Source organism: Mus pahari, chromosome 12 (assembly GCF_900095145.1).
Source record: "Mus pahari chromosome 12, PAHARI_EIJ_v1.1, whole genome shotgun sequence".
Lineage (NCBI taxonomy): Eukaryota > Metazoa > Chordata > Mammalia > Rodentia > Muridae > Mus > Mus pahari.
The window spans coordinates 13,624,631-13,644,509 of NC_034601.1; the positions used below are offsets into that span (position 1 = coordinate 13,624,631).

Below are 19,879 nucleotides of genomic sequence, written 5' to 3' on the forward strand. Positions count from 1 at the left end.
CAGGGAGCATGGCAGCAGGCAGGTAGGTAGGCATGGTGCTGGAGTAGTAGATAAAAGCTCATATCTTGAAATACAAGCCAGAAACAAAGAGGAAAAAGCTAACCAGGAAGGAGTGAGCTTTTCAAACTTCAAAGCATTCCCCCAGCATCATGCCTGCTCCAACAAGGCCACACCTCCTGATTCTATCTTTTGGACTTGGATAGAATTCACCTTTCCTAGACTTGGGACATTTTCTGCTGTTTGTACTAAAAATACTCTGGCATGGCCTTTCCTCTCTGGCCATGCCCACAGTTTGTAGACGTGGCTTTCTCAGTGTTCCTTGCACATGCTGTTTGTATATGTTTAAGGTCTGACGAGTGTTCTTGAGTGATGCACTAAGTCCTTCCCTTGTCTTTCAGTCCTGATGTTCTGCTTACCCGCCTGTGGTCTACTCTACCAGCGAGGCTTTCCAGTGTGCTTGTCATCTGCCTTCCTAAACTTTTATTTTCTGTTATCATTTCAGGTGGCTTCTTTCAGTATGGTTCTTTATACTCTATTTTCATCCTGCACTGACTGCCCTGTCTCACTCATCTTTGTCTTCTTGAATTCACTCTTTAGTTTCTTGAAGAGTTTCATCATACTTTCAAGTTATTTGGAAATTCATCTAAGTCACTGTCACTGGGGGATTTGATTCAAGAATTGTGCATTTTAGATGAGATGTATCATGGGGCATTTGTGTTTTCTTTGAAAGTTTTATTGTATGTAGGTTAGAGGACAGCCTTCAGGACTCAGTTCTTTCTTTATCCCTGGGATCCAGGGATTAAACTCAGGCTGTCAGATCAGTGGCAAGCATTTACTTGCTGAGCCATTCTGTGAACCTTCATTCTACTTGTGTTTGGGGTTGGAATCAAGAATTAGGTTACTGGTTAAACTTTTATTTTGTCACCGTTCTTGAGGAAAAAGTAGGTAGTAATAGGAGTTGAAGTATTGCTTTTGCTATTCTGGTGTTCAGGGTATGACACCATGCTCCATTGGCACTCCTCCTCCATTAGCAGGATCTATCTAGGACAACCGTCAATACACAGGGACAAACCCTCTATGAAAATAGTCAACTACAAAGTCATCACCTTCTGAAAAAAACCTACATACAAACCCTACAAAAACAGACAAATAACATACACTAACACACACACACACACACACACACACACACACACACACACACACACGCACGCAACAACTCCTCCCCAAATAATCATCTCTTAGATGCTAATTCGAGACATTGTTAATACTGTGTATTTATATGTCACTGTGGATATGAGTGGAAAGTAAAGTAAAAAGAATGCCCCCCCCCAACATACACAGCAAGCCTGGTGATCAGTACTGGGATGATGGAAAGCAGACGAGACAGTAGAAGCAGAAAGCATAGTGGCAGCACGAGGGAGGTTTAGTGAAGCTAGACTGACATGAGGAGAAAATACACTCTGAGAGAAGAGTCCATCTCAGGAAACCAAGACACAAGACCCTGTGAATGCAGCCAGACTGTGTTCTGGTAAAAGCAAAGAGTAACGGGAGAGATGGGGGAGAGGAAGGGGAAGGAGAGGGGGAGGGGGAGAAAAGGGAGAGGGAGAGGGAGAGGGAGAGAAAGGAGCCCAGGGCTGGTCTCCTAGAGACTGGGTATTACATAAAGAGAGCGCGTACAGGGTAGAGACAGACCATGGAGACCTCCTGGCCTGGTTGTGAATCCCCTCTAGTCTCTTGCCTTCCTTCTCAGGCTTCTTCCTACTCTTCTGCAATCGATTTTCTGCAACTGTTCTTCCCTCCCAGCTTTCCTCTGCATGACAGTGAAGTCTTAAAAGGGAGGCCAAATCCCTGTGATTTTCTTCAGGTGCTGAGTGCGAATGCTGGCCATATTTCTAAGCAGCTCTTGCCAGTGTCCTGTGTGCTACTTGGCATCTGTGCAAATTCTCATGTATACTTCAGTTCCCACCAAAGGCTTTCAGCTGGCCGAGCACTGTGCAGGTCTGACTTTAAAGTTTTCTTTCCCACAGTCTCACAGGAGTCTACTACATGTCCTGTAGTACCACGACACTTAGTTCTTGGGTTGCCAAACAGAACTCTTCTGCTCTGTAAGGTTGCCGAAACACAGCGAGGAGAGAGTGTTTGTTTAGGATTCTCCATCTAACTGCCCTGTATTTCCTCAAGTGTTTACAGAGGACCTATGACTCTTTTAGGACTGTGCCTGAGTGTCGCCTGCCATCTTCCTTGGGGAATGTCTCCGTTGCTTGAGACAGTCTCACTCTGTAATATGGGCTGCCTTGGCCTCCTGAATACTGAGATTACAGGTGTGAGCGGCCAACTGGGCCTGGGTTTCTCAGTTGTGTCAGCTTCCCAGGAGGCAGAAACCTACACTAGGCAAGCACTCTTGCCACTGAGCAATAGCCTCAACCCCTGCTTCTTCGTTTGTGTTATGTCTTTGCCCATATTCTCCTTTAGTTCCTTCAACACACATCTAAGATACTATTTTAAAGTCTGTATTTCTTATATAAAAATGACATGAGAATAAAAAGAGGGGCTTCCTGGGAAGAGAGGCATAAAACACAATGGGTAAGGACTGAAATTTATTATATTCATGTATGAAATTGCCGAAGATTAAAAATACACATTGCCACCAGGCAATGCCTTTGATCCAGTATTCAGGAGGCAGAGGCAGGGGAATCTCTGTAAATTTGAGGTCAGCCTGATCTACAGAGTGAGTTCCAGAACAGTCACAGCTACACAGAGAAGCCCTGTGCTAAAAAACCAATTAACAACTTACTTACATACTTACTTAATTAAAATGAACATTGCCTTAAAAAAGAAAATTGTCTGTTTTTCTACAGAGATGGGCCACGTTCTTTTGTCTGTCCAAAAGCACCCATCTCTCCCAGTCTTTGAAGACTTGCCCTGTGCTAGAGAAGATAACTACTAAGCAGGGCTTGGTGGGAGCTTGAATCAATGTGAGATGACTTTTTTAAAGGTCTTCTCAGATCTATTTGTTCTTCTTGCCAGTGCTGATGTGTAAGCTTTTCCTGATTTCCACACGCACTACTGTATGTATGTATGTATGTACATACATACATATATATATATACACATATGTATGTATGTATGTACATACATACATATATACATATATATTTACATATGTATATATATACATATATACATATATACATACACACACACACACACACACACACACACACACACACATATATATATATATATATATATATATATATGAATGAATACACTGTTGCTCTCTTCAGACACACCAGAAGAGGGCATCAGATCCCATTACAGATGGTTGTGAGCCACCGTGTGGTTACTGGGAATTGAAGTCAGAACCTCTGGAAGAGCAGTCTTAACCACTGAGCCATCTTTCCAGCACTTCACACACACTACTTTTAAATGTATTCAACTCCCTTCTGAAAGACTCCCTCAGGCAACAGGTCTCTACTTCCTAATGTGACCCTTTTACATAGTTCCTCATATTGTGGTAATCCCAACCATAACATTATTTTCTTTTTTTTTTAAAGATTTATTTATTTATTACATGCAAGAACACTGAAGCTGTCTTCAGACACTCCAGAAGAGGACTTCAGATCTTGTTCCGGATGGTTATGAGCCACCATGTGGTTGCTGGGATTTGAACTCCGGACCTTTGGAAGAGCAGTCGGGTGCTCTTACCCACTGAGCCATCTCACCAGCCCCCAACATTATTTTCACAACTGTAATTTTGCTACTGTTATAAATTATAATTTAAGTATTTTTGGAGACAGAGGTTTGCCAAGAGTCACAATTCACAGGGTGTGTGTGTGTGTGTGTGTGTGTGTGTGTGTGTGTGTGTATGTGTGTTTGAGACAGAGTTTCTCTGTTGTAGCCTTGGCTGTCCTAGACCAGGCTGGCCTTAAACTCAGATGTGCACCACCACTGCTTGGCCCCAGACCCCTGCAGGTGTGCAGGACCTTTCATTTTCAGAATATTCGCACTCCACTCTGCATAGCACCTTCCCGTCTGCCAGTTTACATCATCAGGAGAGACTGGCAGTAGTTTCTCAGGGAGCCCTATCCAGCTAGGGACACTTCACACAAGGCTGGAGGTGGATGCTAGGAATCATGTGGAGAAAACACGAATAATAACAATGTTGAGCCAGGCGTAGTGGTGCATGCCTTTAATTCCAGCACTAGGGAGGCAGAGGCAGACGGATTTCTGAGCTTGAGGCCAGCCTGGTCTACAGTGAGTTCCAGGACAGCCAAGGCTACACAGAGAAACCCTGTCTCAAAAAACCAAAACCAAAACCAAAACCAAAACCAAACAAAAAACAACAACAACAACTTGAGCTGGGCACACTTGTGCACACCTTTAGTCCCAGCACTCAGGAGTCAGAGGCAGGTGGATCTCTGTGAGTCTAGGGTTAGCCTGGTGTACATAGCCCATCTGCCCCCTACATAGAGACCTTGTCTCAACATGTATACATGCATGTGTCCCAGTGAAAAACTTAAGAGTCAGGTCAGATTGGTCTAAACTACGAGTTCAAGGCCAGCCTGGTCTACAGAGCAAGTTCTGAGACAGCCAGGACTACACAGAGAAACTCTATTTTAGTGAAACCAACCAACCAACCCTGCAGGCCACCCTGCAGGCCACCCTTGGCCTCTAGGAGCTACAGTATACCTTTTCTACCTCAGTCTAGGACCCATCCTGGGAGGAAAAGACCTCAAGGTTAGGGCCCATCCAGGGAGAGAAAAGTCTTCATACTCTTAGAGCTCGTGATCTTGAGGGAGAAATGCAAAATGGGCCCCTTACAGTGAGAATTAGCCAGCAGTTCTCGATGTGCTAACAAGACAGATCAGGTGATTCAGCCAGAGGGACAGAGGGACATTCTCACTGTGGCAGCTGGCATTTGGGACAAGTCTTGAAGGAAGGCTTGCTGATCCAGGCAGGGACAGAACAAAGAAACTGCAAGCAAACCAGGACAGATGCATGGAGGGATCACCAAGATGGACACAGGAAGCGCATCAGCTGACACAGACAGCAGTGACATAGAAGCTTGGCAAGGAAAAGTTATGCCAGACGGTAAAGGGCTCTCAATGCCAGGCCACTTTCAGGTTCCAATAACAAACAGTTTCTCACTATGTAGACCAGGTTGGTCTCAAACTTGGAGATTTGCCTGTTTCTGCCTCCCAGGTCCTGGGATCAAAGGTCTGTACCACCACACACAGCTTAAGATTGTGATTCTTGAGTTGTAGTATGACTAATCAAATTGACAGAATTGGTATTCTAAAGGACTTATTAATAGATTTACTTAGAAACACTGAGTTCCCCAAGTGGAAATTAGCCAAAGTACCCCAAGAAAAGCAGTATGCTAACAGGCTTGTTAGAGATATGAGAATTTAGGATGCTAGGATATAAATGTCTCTTCAGCAGGACTGAGTAGGCCTTAGGTTGTCACTGCCATGACAAAGGAGACAGCCTAACTTAGTACCAGCCATTCTGCCCCGATTTGCATACTGAAGACTTACCTCTAGGGGTAGGAGAGAGGCTCAGGGATTAAGTGCACTTTCCAGTGTCCATCCATGTTAGGCAGCTCACAATTGCCTATAATTCTAGCTCCAAGAGATCAATTCCCTCTTCCATGAACCGCATGCACATACACACACAAATAAATAAAATAAATCTAGGGAAAAATAAATAGACCTCTAGCAGCCAGCTCTGGGGGTGAGTACAAAGAAAGTGGAATAAAGTGGAGATAACTAATCATTAGATGCCAACTACTGAGTTCGTTCCTCAAGCACTGATGTGCTGCCGACTTGCCCAGCATGATCTCACTTGTCTCCTGAACAGAATGTCTAGGAGAAACTGCTACTGTGATGGGCTGTCACTCTTAACCGCCTGATGTCATCTATACCTCTGGGTAATGTTGCTTGATTGTTTGCCCCACCTCGTGGTTTTAGAGGAAACCGAGAATGCAAACTGGACCCGCATGGATGACAGACATTTCCTCTGCTCACACTCATATCAGAGTGCTTTTTCTACAAAGATTCCTGCAACAGGGTCACACCCACCATTAAGTCCAGGCCTGCCATAAAGTCTCCAGTGCTCTCTTATCAGGAAAAACATAACTCTGTCAGGAGAGCAGAATGACTCTGGGTAATAATTATTTAAAAGAGAACACACTGGTGTACTTAAATAATTCTGGTAATAAACAATATCTTCACTATGTAAACCTATCTGCCCAAGCTAAGCCAGATTTGCAGCTTCCTGTCTCTGTTTACAAAGTATTCAAAGTGTAGCCTGGGGCCAGGACCCAAAAGAGATTTAAGGATGCCAGTGTTATGTGGAATGCATAAGCCTGAAGTGTATATAAGCCAATGAAATCTTCTGTTGGGAGTTGACTGTTATTTGGGCATTAAACCAGTGGATCAGGTGCTTAAGTAAAGAGCTTCCCTTCATCTCTAAGTGTGTGGAGTAAGTTCTCACTGAGAAAACATATTATTTTTATTACATGATATGCCTTTTGCTGACAGGCTTCTGTCAAAATCCTAAAGATCCTGAGTCAGTGTGTGTATGTGCAAATCAGTGTCAACATTCCACACAGACATGAACACATGTGCATGGGATGCTGCCCCTCCCACCTATCACAAGATGACACAACCTGTGGATGGAATGAATGCTATTACTCATGGTGCTTTAAATTCATCAGGGTGCTGAGGGAGAAACCAGTCTGTGTCTTTAGGTGCTTATAACTGGCCATGAGAAAACCCCCAAGTGCCACGTTGCTAGAGAATGCCTGGGCAAGGGAAATAAGCACAGTGCTAGTTTACAGTTTACACTTGTCAAGCCTCAGCAGGCACTGATACCCAGAGCCACACACACACACACACACACACACACACCCTCAAGGTTCTGTGAGTCCAGGGCTAATAGTACCTCAAATCCCCAGTGCTGTTAACTCATGAGTTCCAGATCAATCCATGGTCAACACTTTTTAAAAAGCTAAGAGTGGGTCAACTCACACTACCCTTCCAATGTGTACAGACCACATGGATTGCCTGATCACACTCCTTTCCCATGGAAGACTATGGCAAAGAGTCAGGTGGACACACACACTCACCTGGACAGTCGGCTTCATCACTCTTATCCTCACACGTTGGCCAGCCATCACACTGCCAAGGGAGGGGTATGCACTGGATGGTACCACCGTGACATGCAAACTGCCCAGGGTTGCACCGAAGTTCTGTAGAACAAAGGATAACAGGCTGTTGAGGAAGTAGCACAGGAGCAGAAACGTAGAAGGGAGGCACTCTGCCCATACCATTGTAGCCCTGGGAAAATAGTCTAGGAGCTGAGTGAGCTGCCCATGGACTGCTTCCTTAGCAGGGTCTGAGCATGCTCCCAAAATAGAGGAAAATGGTTATAACCTTGGATCAGAATATACAGAACATTTAAATGGTTTGCCAAAATAAAGTAAAGGACAGAACCATCTCTAGCCAAGGGACTCTGGAATACCTTTCTAAAAAAGGTGGAGCCCGGTGGTGGTGGTGGCGCATGCCTTTAATCCCAGCACTTGGGAGGCAGAGGCAGGCGGACTTCTGAGTTCGAGGTCAGCCTGGTCTACAAGGTGAGTTCCAGGACAGCCAGGGCTATACAGAGAAACCCTGTCTTGAAAAAAACCAAAAAAAGAAAAAAAAAAGTGAAACTTGAATAGGGTTTCCTAGAAAGGCAACACTTTGGTATGTTCTGTGTGGTGTCACAGCAACAACACTGCAGGAAAATAAGAGCTTACAAGAGGGCTTGTCAAGGTGATGTGTGAGCAGATGAGGCTACTCAAGAACCTGGAAACCCGGCTGTCAGAAGCTGCAGGCTGAGGCTCCTCACTTTTATCTATCAGCATCCTGCAGGCCGCCAGCTTACTAAGGCAGTAACGTGAGAAGAGTAAGGTAGAGCTGGCAGTGGTTTCTGACAAGATAAAAATGCTAACAAACTCAGCAAAACACAGGCTTCAAAAGAGGAGGCAGCAAGACTCTAGAGCCAAGTGTCAACTCCCCCTTGTGTTGCCTTTCCCTTTATTCTCCCTTCATTCCCCTTTCCTTTGGAGACAGGCTCTCACCATGTGGCTCGGGCACACAGCAGCACACTGGTGGCTGTCTCTGTGCTGAGCCCAGGCATTGTGCACGGAGGGCGAGCACCCTCATGAGCTTAAGCCCTAGCCGGCCTCACTTTCCATACAGGTTGTCTGCTGCTGTTGTTTGGATGTTTGCTGTTCTTTTCAGGCGCTGTCCACTTTGTTTTTGGAGATACGGTTTCTCACTGACCTGAGATAGCTGTTTAGGGTAAGGTTAGCCAGCAAGCCCCAGGGCTACCTGTGTCTACCTCCCAAGTCCCCAAGACAGTAAGAATGTACCATGGGTGCTAGGTATTGAACCCGGGCCCTCATACTTGCATAGAAAACACTTTACTGACTGAGATATCTCCTAAGGCCACAATGACATTTTATAGAGAATTTTATCCAAGATTAGGAACTGGACTTAAGGCTTCATCTTTTGACAAAGAATATGAGGAGCAGTGGGGTGGTTGGGTAGGTAAGGTGGCCTGCTGGCACGTCTGATGACTGAGTTTGATCCCTGGAACCCACAGCAGGAGGAGAGAATTGACTCTTGCAAGTCATTCCCTGACCTCCACATATGCACCACACACATAACACACCCCCAACATACAAAAAAGTTTAAATATAATAAAGTTTTCCTTTTAAAAAAAGGGAGGCGGGGTTGCTGGAAAGATGACTTACTGGTTAAGAGCTCTGTCTGTTCTTCTGGAGGCCCTGGGTCTGATTCCCACATAAAGGCTCACATATGCCCTCACATGTCTAGGGAATGGATCAAAAGGAGGATGTACTCCCAGCTAAGATGTAGAACTTACACCACTGTAGTTAATTCTGCCTTTTTTTTTTTTTTTAATTTTTATTTTGTGTGTGGGTATATGGCTGTGGATCACTGCACACAGTGCCCTGGAAGCCAGAAGAGGTCATTAGATCCCTGGAGCTGGAGTTATGGATGGCTGTGAGCCACTGTATCGATGCTGGGAATTGAACTTGGGTCCTCTGCAAGAATAACAAGTGCTCTTAATCACTCCAACATCTCTTCAGCCCATGACTTTACTTTTTTAAATTTAAATTTTATTTTATTTCATGAACACAGGTATTTTGGCTGCATATATGTCTGTGTACTCCATTCCTACATGCCTTGTAGAGGCTGGAAGGAGGTACTGGCATCCCTGAAACTGTTGTCAGCAGCCATGCTGGTGTTAGGAAGCAAACCCAGGGTCTGCTGAAAGAGCAGGTAGCACTCTGAACCACGGAGCCACCTCTACAGCCCTCAAATAAAAGAAATCTTAAAAATAAAATAAAATTGACATGGTATGTATGACAGAATAAATAGGCATTTCAAAACTAATATCCTGGCAAGTGCTCAAGAAGCTTAAACTAAACACAAGAAGTCGAGATGTGGAAACTACGGAGAGAACAAACGTACTAACAAGAGAAGAGAACACGATGCGGAGATGGGATGTTAATGTAGAGCATCAGAACCAAGAAACAGAAAGAAAAAGACCACAAGAAGCCAACAAGATGGCTTAGTGGGAAGGAGACACCTGCCTCCACAGGTCTCTGCTGTCCATGCGCCAGGAAAGGTGTGGGCACTTGCCCTCTTCCCTACACTAACAACAAGATGTTTTCTTTAACAAGCAAAGCTTAAGTGATATGAAGAATAATTCAATTTGATGAAAACCATAACAAATCTAAGAAATCCTATGAGTCTTAAACACCAGGAAAAAAAATGACTCCAAGTCACATGGCAATTGAACTGGTTAAGAACTGAGAAAGCCAGGTTTACTATTATAGGCTATAGTCCCAGAGGAAAAATGTGTGTGTGTGTGTGTGTGTGTGTGTTGTTGTTGTTGTTGTTGTTCTTTTGTTTTGTTTCAAGATAGAGTTTCCTCTGTGCAGTTTTGGCTGTCCTAGAACTCACTCTATAGACCAGGCTAGCCTCAAACTCAAGAGATCTATCTGCTTCTGCCTCCTGATTGCCAGGTACGGGGATTAAAGGCATGCCCCACCAATACCTGGCTGCATTTCTTATTAGAAGTAATACAAACTGGAGGGCAAAGGAGTGATTTTTTTTTTTTTTTTAATTTTGAAAGGAAAAAGTCATTGTCTTAGTTATAGTGATAAAATCCCATGACCAAAAGACACTTGGGAAAATGTACCTACACACAAATGTGCATACAATGGACATACTACACACATCAAAACTTGGTTCTTTTATGGGGTGCTTCCTAGGTTGTAGGCTGGGCCAAAACAAAGTTGAATATCTCCTTTCCAGCCACTGGCTGTCAGAAACTAAATTAAGTAGATAACCAACTCAAGCTTTATACTTTTGTATGCCCATGAAATTGCTGCTGCTGCTCTCCGTGAAAAGTGGAAGGATTATGAGGTTCCAGTCCCCATCAGTGATGGGAAGAACAAGGTTCCCATGAAGCAAGGTGTCCCGACCAACAGCAGAATGTGCCTGCTGCTGAGTGAGGAGCACGCTTGTCCTAGACCGCGGAGAGCTGGAGAGGAAGCACGAGTCTGTTCACAGATGCAGTGCGGACGCCGACCGGAGCTCTCAACTTGGTCATTGTTTAGAAAGAGGAGAGGAGATCCCTGGACTGCTACACAGCTATGTCCTAGTGACCGGGGCCCAAGAGCCAGCAGCACCTGAAAGCCTTCTCATCCGCTCACCAGTGCTGTCAGGGAGCCCTTAGGCAAAGGCGGCGAGACCAGGGCCAAACCGCCCGAGACTCAGTGTCTTGTCACTCCACACTCCTGCAACACAGACACAGACTTATTGCTCCAATGCAATAAGAAAGATGAGGAGGCCGCAAAATAAGCTAAGCATTTTATATATTTTTTTCAGTTTATATAAGAGAATGAAGAAAGCCAAAGGGAGACACCAGGAAAAGACTGCCAAGAGACATAAGGCTATTTATCCTTCCTGAGAGCTTCCTGAAAACTTTATTTATAATTCTGTATGTATATGCTTATCTGTGTGCGGGTATGCAAATATGATCCAAGGAACCTAGAAGGTCTGCCAGAGGCATCAGAGCTCCTGGCACTGTAAGTAGTTGGGCATCGTCTAATGTGGGTGCTGGGAATTGAACTCCAGTCCTTTGCAAGAGTAATACATGTTCTTGACCTCTGAGCCATCTCTCCAATCGGGAACTGTCTATTTCCAAGTGTGAGTACAGTCAAAGGAAAGTGTTTAGAAGTAAGAAGTTGGGGCTGGTGAGATGGCTCAGTGGGTAAGAGCACCCGACTGCTCTTCTGAAGGTCCTGAGTTCAAATCCTAGCAACCACATGGTGGCTCATAACCATCTGTAACGAGATCTGACGCCCTCTTCTGGAGTGTCCAAAGACAGCTACAGTGTACTTACATATAATAAATAAATAAATCTTAAAAAAAAAAAAAAAAANAAGAAGTAAGAAGTTGGGTGTAGTGGCTCAGACCCTCAATCTTAGCATTTGGGAGGCAGAGGCAAGCAAATTGCTGTCAGTTTGGGGCCAGCTTGGGTAACATAGTTAAGTTCCAGGATATCTAGAAGTACATACTGAGACCCCGTCTCAAAAAATAACTCCCCCCAAACAAACAAAAGAGCAATAAATAAATTATTAGACCTTGGGGGAAGGAGACTTCTCAACTCTTATGTCTTAAATATGTGCAGTTCATTTTAAGATAACTGTTCCACAATTATAGGCTATTTTAAAGACTACTATAAAACAAATTTCAGTTTATACAATCAGAAAACAAGCCAACAGTCCAGTGTCATAATGTTCTTGAGGGGGACCATGAAGCTCAGTCACCTCCTCTAAGTCTGGCTGCCTCACTCACCTGGACAAGCTGAGCTTGGCTCAAAAAATTAGCAAAGAACTTTAGGAAATGGTCTTCCTATGAGGTTTTCTTTCCCCAAATCCTTTAAAAGCAACAGTTTTGAGGTGAGCATGCCTGCTCTGGCAGAGCCCCTTATTCCCCCCCCCCCCACACCCTGCTTTATTTGCTGCTCACTACTTACAACTTGGGGCGGGGGAGGCTGTTTTCTCACTTTTGCATGTAAACTCCTTCTAAGGGTCCTGAGGCTCCAACACTCTAGCTAGAAACTGCCGATGTAGGCTGGTAACTGCCCGTCACAGGATACTGGGAGTTGATGCTGAAGCTGTGTGTGCACCTGAGGCAGGATGAAAATCAGGGAAGGTAGCAACCCTTAACACCTAACACCGGTGCTTCCTTCCTCAGTTCAGAGAAAAGGGCCTCTTCCTCCGACATTTGGCTAAGACTGCTCCTTGTTGTGGGGAGCAGATAGCTCTCAGCAGAGTCCTTTGTTTGCCTCATCCTGAACACACCTGGTTGCCCTTCTGTCGTAATTGGACCTTAGGTTTCAAAACACACCCTTTTCTTAGAACTCTTCCATCACCTCCCCAGCAGGGTTGGTTGGATCTCTTAGTCTAATCTTTCAATAAGTAGGCTTGTGTACTTGTCTCCTTAAGCAGGCATTAGCACACTCAGAGTTGGACACACATTCCCACCTCTGTTACATTAACTCCAAGTACCTGATAAACTGTTGCTCAAACACCTTCTTACTTAATGAGTGTCTGGTTTTAGCCAGGAGGGTGGGCCGCTGAAGCATGCAAGTGAATGCAAGCATTTGTGGATGACCAAGTGTTAAGGAGGAAGATTCCTTCCTGACGCCCTCTGAAGGGCAGGGCTGTGCTGGGAGCACCAGAACCGCTGAGTTCCTCATTAACACGTGGGAATCCTGCCTTCTAACAACAATGAAAGGAGTGGGTTTTAGCCAGGAGGGTGGGCCACTGATGCATGCAAGTGAATTCCAGCCTCTGGAGTCTGCATCACTCACAATGATGGTTGCTGACTCGACAGGGCCTAGCTAGATGTTAGTGAATGTCAACATTTCCTTCCCCTTCTCTCTCAAAACCTTTGTCTCTCCAAAAGGCAACTAGTATGAATTTCTGCCACACAGGAAGCTGCTCAAAAAGCCCCCTGCTTTACATTTGTGTCTGCAAAACCGGTACCCAGGCCTTATGAGTCTCTCCTCGATAGACATGAGTGAGGCAGATCAGCTCTTCCTAGCCAACGACAGGGCAGCAACAGGGCAGCAACGACAGGGCAGCTGTCAGTTTACTGCCTTCATGATTCAAGTGTGGAGCCACAACAATACAACAGGAAGTCCCACAGCACCAACAGCTCTCAGACATCATCACACACCCTTTAACAGGTTTTTGTTTTGCTTCGTTTGTTTTGTCTTGAGGCACCGTTCCTCTGTGTAGCCCTGGCTGTCCTGGAACTCACTCTGTAGATCAGGCTGGCCTTGAACTCAGAAATCCACCTGCCTCTGCGGCCCAAGTGCTGGGATTAAAGCCGTGTGCCACCACCACCTGGCCTGTCAACACATTTTAATCCAAGGCCTCTTTAAGTGCTAAAATTACTGAGGATTTCGCAGGGTGTGGTGGCGCACGCCTTTAATCCCAGCACTCAGGAGGCAGAGGCAAGCAGATTTCTGAGTTTGAGGCCAGCCTGGTCTACAAAGTGAGTTCCAGGACAGCCAGGGCTATACAGAGAAACCCTGCATTGAAAAAACAAACAAACAAACAAAAAACAAAAAACCCAAACAAACAAAAAACAAAACAAAAAAAGAATTGTATTTAGGGAACTTCTCCAGAATGTTGCCTTATCAAGATGCACTCCAGGAACACAGCTCTGGAATGGGGAGCATGAGAATACCCGATGGAGAAGCTGGTGAGTCTGCAGCTAAGGGAAAGTGACTTTAACGATGCCCCCTCTGTATTCCAATGCTGACTTAAGAGTCAGGGAGAACTAGAGCAGCAAAGCAGGATTGGTGGCCATACGCCTGAGCCTGTTCCCTGGGGCTAACAGCCCAGGGGTCATAATACAGACAGGGGCGGAAGGAAGGGTCTTCCTAGTTTAGCATGCCAACCAGTGTGAACAGGAGGAGTGGTGGAGTAAGACATCACCACTTGGCACCCATCACTTTATTTGTACAAGCAGAGAATGGCAAAACAATGGACGAATATTGACAGTTTTGGAACACATGCCACAAACACCCATCCTAATCATAATGGGAAACAGCGGCAGCTCCAGGTGAAGCCCAGTGGAGACAACACCTCCACCTCACCATCTCCACCTCACCATCAGTTCTCAGTGCCAGAGAGGGCACACTGAACGGAACACTGTTGTCAGTGACTTTCCTGCCAAAAAATTCGTACTCTGGGTCCCAAATCAAAGGATGTTTTACAAAATAATGGGCTGTGCTCTTCAACGTGCCACAGAGAACCAGTTATGAAAGCCAGCAAAATGAGGACCTGGTGAGACAGAAAGACGCCAGAGAGGTAGCTGTTCAATTGCTTCCTGTTCTTACGGGCACTGGATCTGAGTACGGTCTGGGACAAGGCTTCCACACTGTACCAACCTCACATTCCTGAGCGTGAGCTCTGGGTGGAGTTTATGTGGGACCATGTGCCTGGGGAGGAAATACTCCAGGATTTAGAACTAAAGGGATATGTATATTTTACTTTCAAGCAGTTAATGAAAAAGAGACATATAGGCACATGTATCACATGTAACACAGAGAGAAATTAAAAAGACTTCATAAACACAGTGTTTATGAAGGTAAAAAACAAACCAAAACAAAACGGTTAAATTCCCAAAGGGCAGAAATCCTAAACAGAGTTTGACTCCTAACAACTTCTACACACAATGCTTGCAGCACTCCATCCCCGTGCCCCATTCTCATTCAAGGTGTGTCAGTGCAAACAGATTCCCCTCACATTTGGTGAAGATCAGAACATGTAGTGATAAATTTGGAGGAGAAAATTGAAGATCTATTTTTAAAGGACACTCTATTGGAGTTTTAGGAAAAAATCACATACATAAATAAACATTAAAATACACTTCTATTTGCTACACATCATCCATCCATCCATCCATCCATCCATCCATGTATCATCCATGCATGCATACACGCATCAGCCATCTGTCCTGGAGTTGGGCATTGGTGAGAAGTGAGCTATTTTCAGAATGGTTAACTAACTCCTGTCATACTTTTACAACAAACCCAAGCTTACTCCCACCACCAATCCAGAGGCACAAGGGAGACATACTGTTGGCTTTTTTTTTCTTCATAGCTAAATAATTATGAGCTATAGGGGAAGAGCAACAGTTGCAATAGTGGATCCTGTTAGCCACAAGACAGTTCCTCCACACTATGGGCCCCTCCAAGCTAGGCTAGGACACCACACTTTCTGGAGTTACATCTTCATCAATAGGAATTCAGTGTGGTTAAGGAGATGGTTTTCAATCGAGCACCGTGCTTTTCCTTTGGGTTAACACAAGGTCTATGTGAGTATAAGATTTCCCAGGAGGGCTATAGGAGAGTGTTCTTTATGGGACATTGCCCAGCCCACACCCGCAATGAAGAATGTATTGAGTTTAGCTATCTGATCTTCACCCCTAAAATAAAATGCGACGAGGATTACTCAGCCTTAAGTAGCTCATTCTGTGATCAGCCGATAGAGTGCCTGGCCTGTATAAAGCCATATGTGTATGTATGTATGGTTTATATGTATGTATATATATGTAAGCATGTATGAAGGGTTTGATCCTCAGTACAGCAGAAACGAGATGTGGCAGTACATGCATGTAATCCCAACACTTGGACACAGAAATAAGAGGATCAAGTCGGTCTTCCTTGGCTAGATAGCCAGTTTGAGACTAGCCTGGGCTACATACAACGATGCATCAAAAAAGAAAAACTGGGTGAGGCTCACTAAATGCAAATGTATTCAGAACAGCAAAGAGAGAGAGAGTTGGCAAATTTTATCCTGGCAAAAATAAAGCCTCCTAAGAGCCCTGGTGCCACTTGATGGTGAGTGAGTACGTGGGAAGGGAGCTGCCCTGAGGGAGGACAGCTGCCATGCATGCCGACTCCTAGCTATGAGCTGGACACTTGCACTCTGGGATTTCCTGGTTCTATGAGACAGGAAATTACCACTTATAGCTTAAGTTAGTGTTAACTGAATCAAGTTCCTATTAAACATCATCTTACATTCAGTCTTTTTTTATTCCTTCTGAAACATAATCTCATGTAGCCCAGGCTAGCCTCAAATTTACTATGTAGCTGAATCTGGCCTGAAATTCTAGACCATCCTTCTACCTCCTAAGCCTGGGAATAGAGGTGTGCTACAGCACCCTGGTATGACCTTTTGTTTTTGCTAAGATACAAGTGTGTGCCTTCATCTTGCACAACTTTTGATTCCACAGTGAACCTGCAAACACATAAATAATAGCTTTTTTTCTTCAAATGCATAAGGAGAAGTTACTGTTTTAACCAGTGGCCAACCCTATTTATTTGTCCTATAAAATCATAAATGTCATGCAACACAGCTGTATCATAACCATAACTACAATCAGCACAAAGGGCTCGTTCTCAGAGGTCTTCTAGAATTGTCTACTTGATAAAGTATTTTTTAATAAAAGTAAATTTTGAGGGCTACTGGGTTAAACTATTTGTTTCCTTTACAGTGGGTATTCCCAATGACAGATGTACTAACTGATTGACCTGTAAACATCTTCTCAGTTATAGTGTCCTGCAATGGCTAGCACATAGGCTCCCTAGAGAACAAAGTTCCTATGAAGCTGCACTGAAAGACAGCTGACTGAGTGAGCGCACTGCACTTCCTGACCCGCAGCTTCCTACTGCCCAACCATTGGGCTCTGCCTCTCTCCCTGCATCTAACAACCCCCATGACTCACACTAGCTTGAAGCTCTGGCCCCTAATTTCAAACAGCAGCGAACACTATTCCAGAGTATTAGCACTACAGTCTCACCATCATGAACACAGCGTATTCAAGACACTCGAACGCCATTTCCTTTCCAGTGTCCAGACTGCCTCAGCAGTCGGCCATTTTGTCAGACACTAACTACAACTGTCTACAGTTCCTGCCCCTCTTCAGCTAGCCTCCTCCAGCACACCTACTTGTCACCTGGGCCTCATGGCTGCCCTGCTTCACTGGAGGGGCTGGTCCCCACACTGCTGATAGATACCAAGGCCACCCAGCCTCTACCTAGTAACCGATAGCAACTCCCACTCTCAAGGAATCAGAAAGCTTCATCCAGCCTTTATGCAGTCTGGTCTGTCTTTCACCCTGGACTCCACTTGTTAGGGGAACCATTTACTTGAATCAGGCTTACACTGATAAGTAATGGCTGCCTGGAGGGTGAATTTCCTTTAAACTGTTTTGTAAAATGTTCTGAGTTCATAGACAGCATGGAACCTCACCCACATGGTCGCTAAGCTCACATGCTTCCTGTAGCTCCAGCCCTTACCTCACCTTGGCTTTGCTGCACATCCCACGCCATCCTGGGGATACCGGGTTTGAACCTGGACTTGCCCTCTGGGCTTTGTGCTTTGGGCTATGGCTCTGCTCTCGGCTCCCATGGTTCCTATTCCTGGTCATCCCTGGATTTGTGGCACAGCTCTCTCTCTTGCTAAGAGAGCACGCCATGCTAATTCTTACATCTACACCTGGACCCATGGGCTTTAAAGTGCTGGCATAAATTGTTCTCTGTTTACTCAAACACATCTAATCAAAAAGCCAAGCCTCAGCTAGTGAGGTAACTCAGAGGTAGAGTGCTTGCCTCACATAAGGGCCCTGGGCTTATCTACCTGAGATCCCAGGACTCTAAGCAAGAACACTACACAGGCCTCACAGGCCTCATAGGCCTTCACTTAACACGGAACTAACTACAGATTGTTTGGCACTACCTGGCTCCTTGCTTCGATGTCGTGATTAGCAGTCACATGGACTATGTTCCCTATAGAAGGTTCTGACGGTGGGTTCCCAGGAAGTGCTCCACCAGGAGCAGCTGCCTAAATGACTTTCAAAGGCCTCATGAACCTATTGTTCGTTTGTAATTCAATGCAGGACAACCTGCCAATGGCAGCTTGGATTGCCATCATCATCTTAGGAAACTGTGGCTTGCTGAACTTCCTGAGGCCAGATTGGATGATACTGTTGTATGGTTATAAATAAACGAGAAATATGGGGTGGGAGGGCCAAGCCGTAGAATGCTAAGGATGAGAGTCCAGCAGTTAGGCCGTTAGACTGCAGACTGGACAGCATGGCAGGAAGCCGTCTTTTCCAAGAAAAGCTGTTTTATGCTGATAAACATGTAATTTGGGGTCTTGGGGGGGTGAGTACTAAGGACTGAAGGGGGGACTCTGTACATCCCAGGTTGGTGCTTTGCCACTGAGTCTACATGTATGGTTTGTATCTAATCACATACAAATGCATTTGGAGCTATGGCATAAACTGTTGTTTAGGGCTGCCAGGAGCTACTTACTATTATACCATTTTCATTGAAGTTGTACTTAAGAGTTCTCACTGAATCTATGTGACAATAATTACAAATCGATTCACTTTTGAAATGTCACAGTTATTTCATGAGTATTCCAGCAGAATCAAATCAAAGGGAATCATGGGAACAGGTGATTTGGAAAAAGACAGCTCTTTTGAGTGAGTGAGAGGCCAGGCTCTGTGGGGCGGGTGGAGTGGTCAGGCTTCTGTTCCGTCCTGCAGCTCAGGGCGTCATTCCCCCCCCCCCCGGGGTCCCTTGCCCGTCACCCTCAGCAGTATTTTTGGTGGAAGCAAAGAGCAATGGTGGCTCATCTGATGGCTCTAGAACCCAGGGAAGCCTGGGCTAGCCTGCCTGGGGGTGAGCAGGAGTGGGGAAACCTCGGGCCCACACTTCCGCTTTCCCTCTGGTAACTTCTCCAGAGGCTCTCTCATGAAACCATGTCTAGGCGATCAGTTTAACCCCGGGCAGGTCTAGTCTTGTTATGGTTCAAATCCTGCTCCTTTAAAGCTCAGGTGGAAACCTACCTATTACGCAGGATTAAGGAGTGAGACATCGGAGGGGTGGTAGGCCCTGAGGGTCCTGGGAAGGAACGGGGAATGCATACTGCTAAGAAAGGGTAACTGTCACTCTCTTTGGTGTCTCTTCCACATGGAGGTCAAGGCGCCATCTTGAACTCTGGGTTAGCCAGAGTTTTCATCACTGAGTGAACAGTTGGGAATAATTTACAGGAGGACTTATTTAGCTCACACCTCCACAAGCTTCATCCATGCTTGGCTTGCTCAGCTGCTTGGGATGTGGTGAGGCAGGACATCATGACTGAGGGGTGAGATGGAGCAGAGATACTCACATGGGGGTAGCTAGGAAGCAAGGAGAGAGGCGAGGGGGCCCACAGGAAGGTACCCCTAATACCTAATACCCACCAACCTGCTTCTTCCAAGGAGGCTCAGTCTCTACAAGTTTCTACCAGTGATGAAGGCCGAGCTCTCACAGAGCAGCCGGCATGCAGTGACTGGACCCACCAAGGAAAGGTGGTCAACACATGACCCCTGGGGTGGGGGAGGCACAGGGAGCACTTCATACACACATCCTGCCGGCACCTCAGTACTGGACTCCAATGTCAGAAAAGCCAGTCAACCTGATTCTGGGATTTTTGTTGTTTGTTTGTTTTTTGAGCATCACCTGTTCCAAGGCTATGCATTAAGATAGATGGACTGGTAGGGTATGTTAATCATCTACAGGTACATGAACAGGAGAACATGCTTTTGTAGTAGTTCTTTTTTTTTTTTTTTTAAAGATTTATTTATTTATTATATGTAAGTACACTGTAGCTGTCTTCAGACACTCCAGAAGAGGGAGTCAGATCTTGTTACAG

At 45.3% G+C, this 19,879-nt stretch overlaps 1 protein-coding gene across 2 annotated transcripts in view; it reads right to left on the reverse strand.

Moving 5' to 3' along the window:
• Window positions 1–19,879, reverse strand: part of Dgcr2 (DiGeorge syndrome critical region gene 2) — a 55,751-nt gene that overhangs the window by 21,030 nt on the left and 14,842 nt on the right. For both annotated transcript variants that reach the window (XM_021209092.1, XM_021209093.2), the window contains exon 2: window positions 7,136–7,258. In XM_021209092.1, coding sequence (XP_021064751.1) covers window positions 7,136–7,258 — 123 coding nt within the window. The remainder of the gene's footprint in view (window positions 1–7,135; window positions 7,259–19,879) is intronic.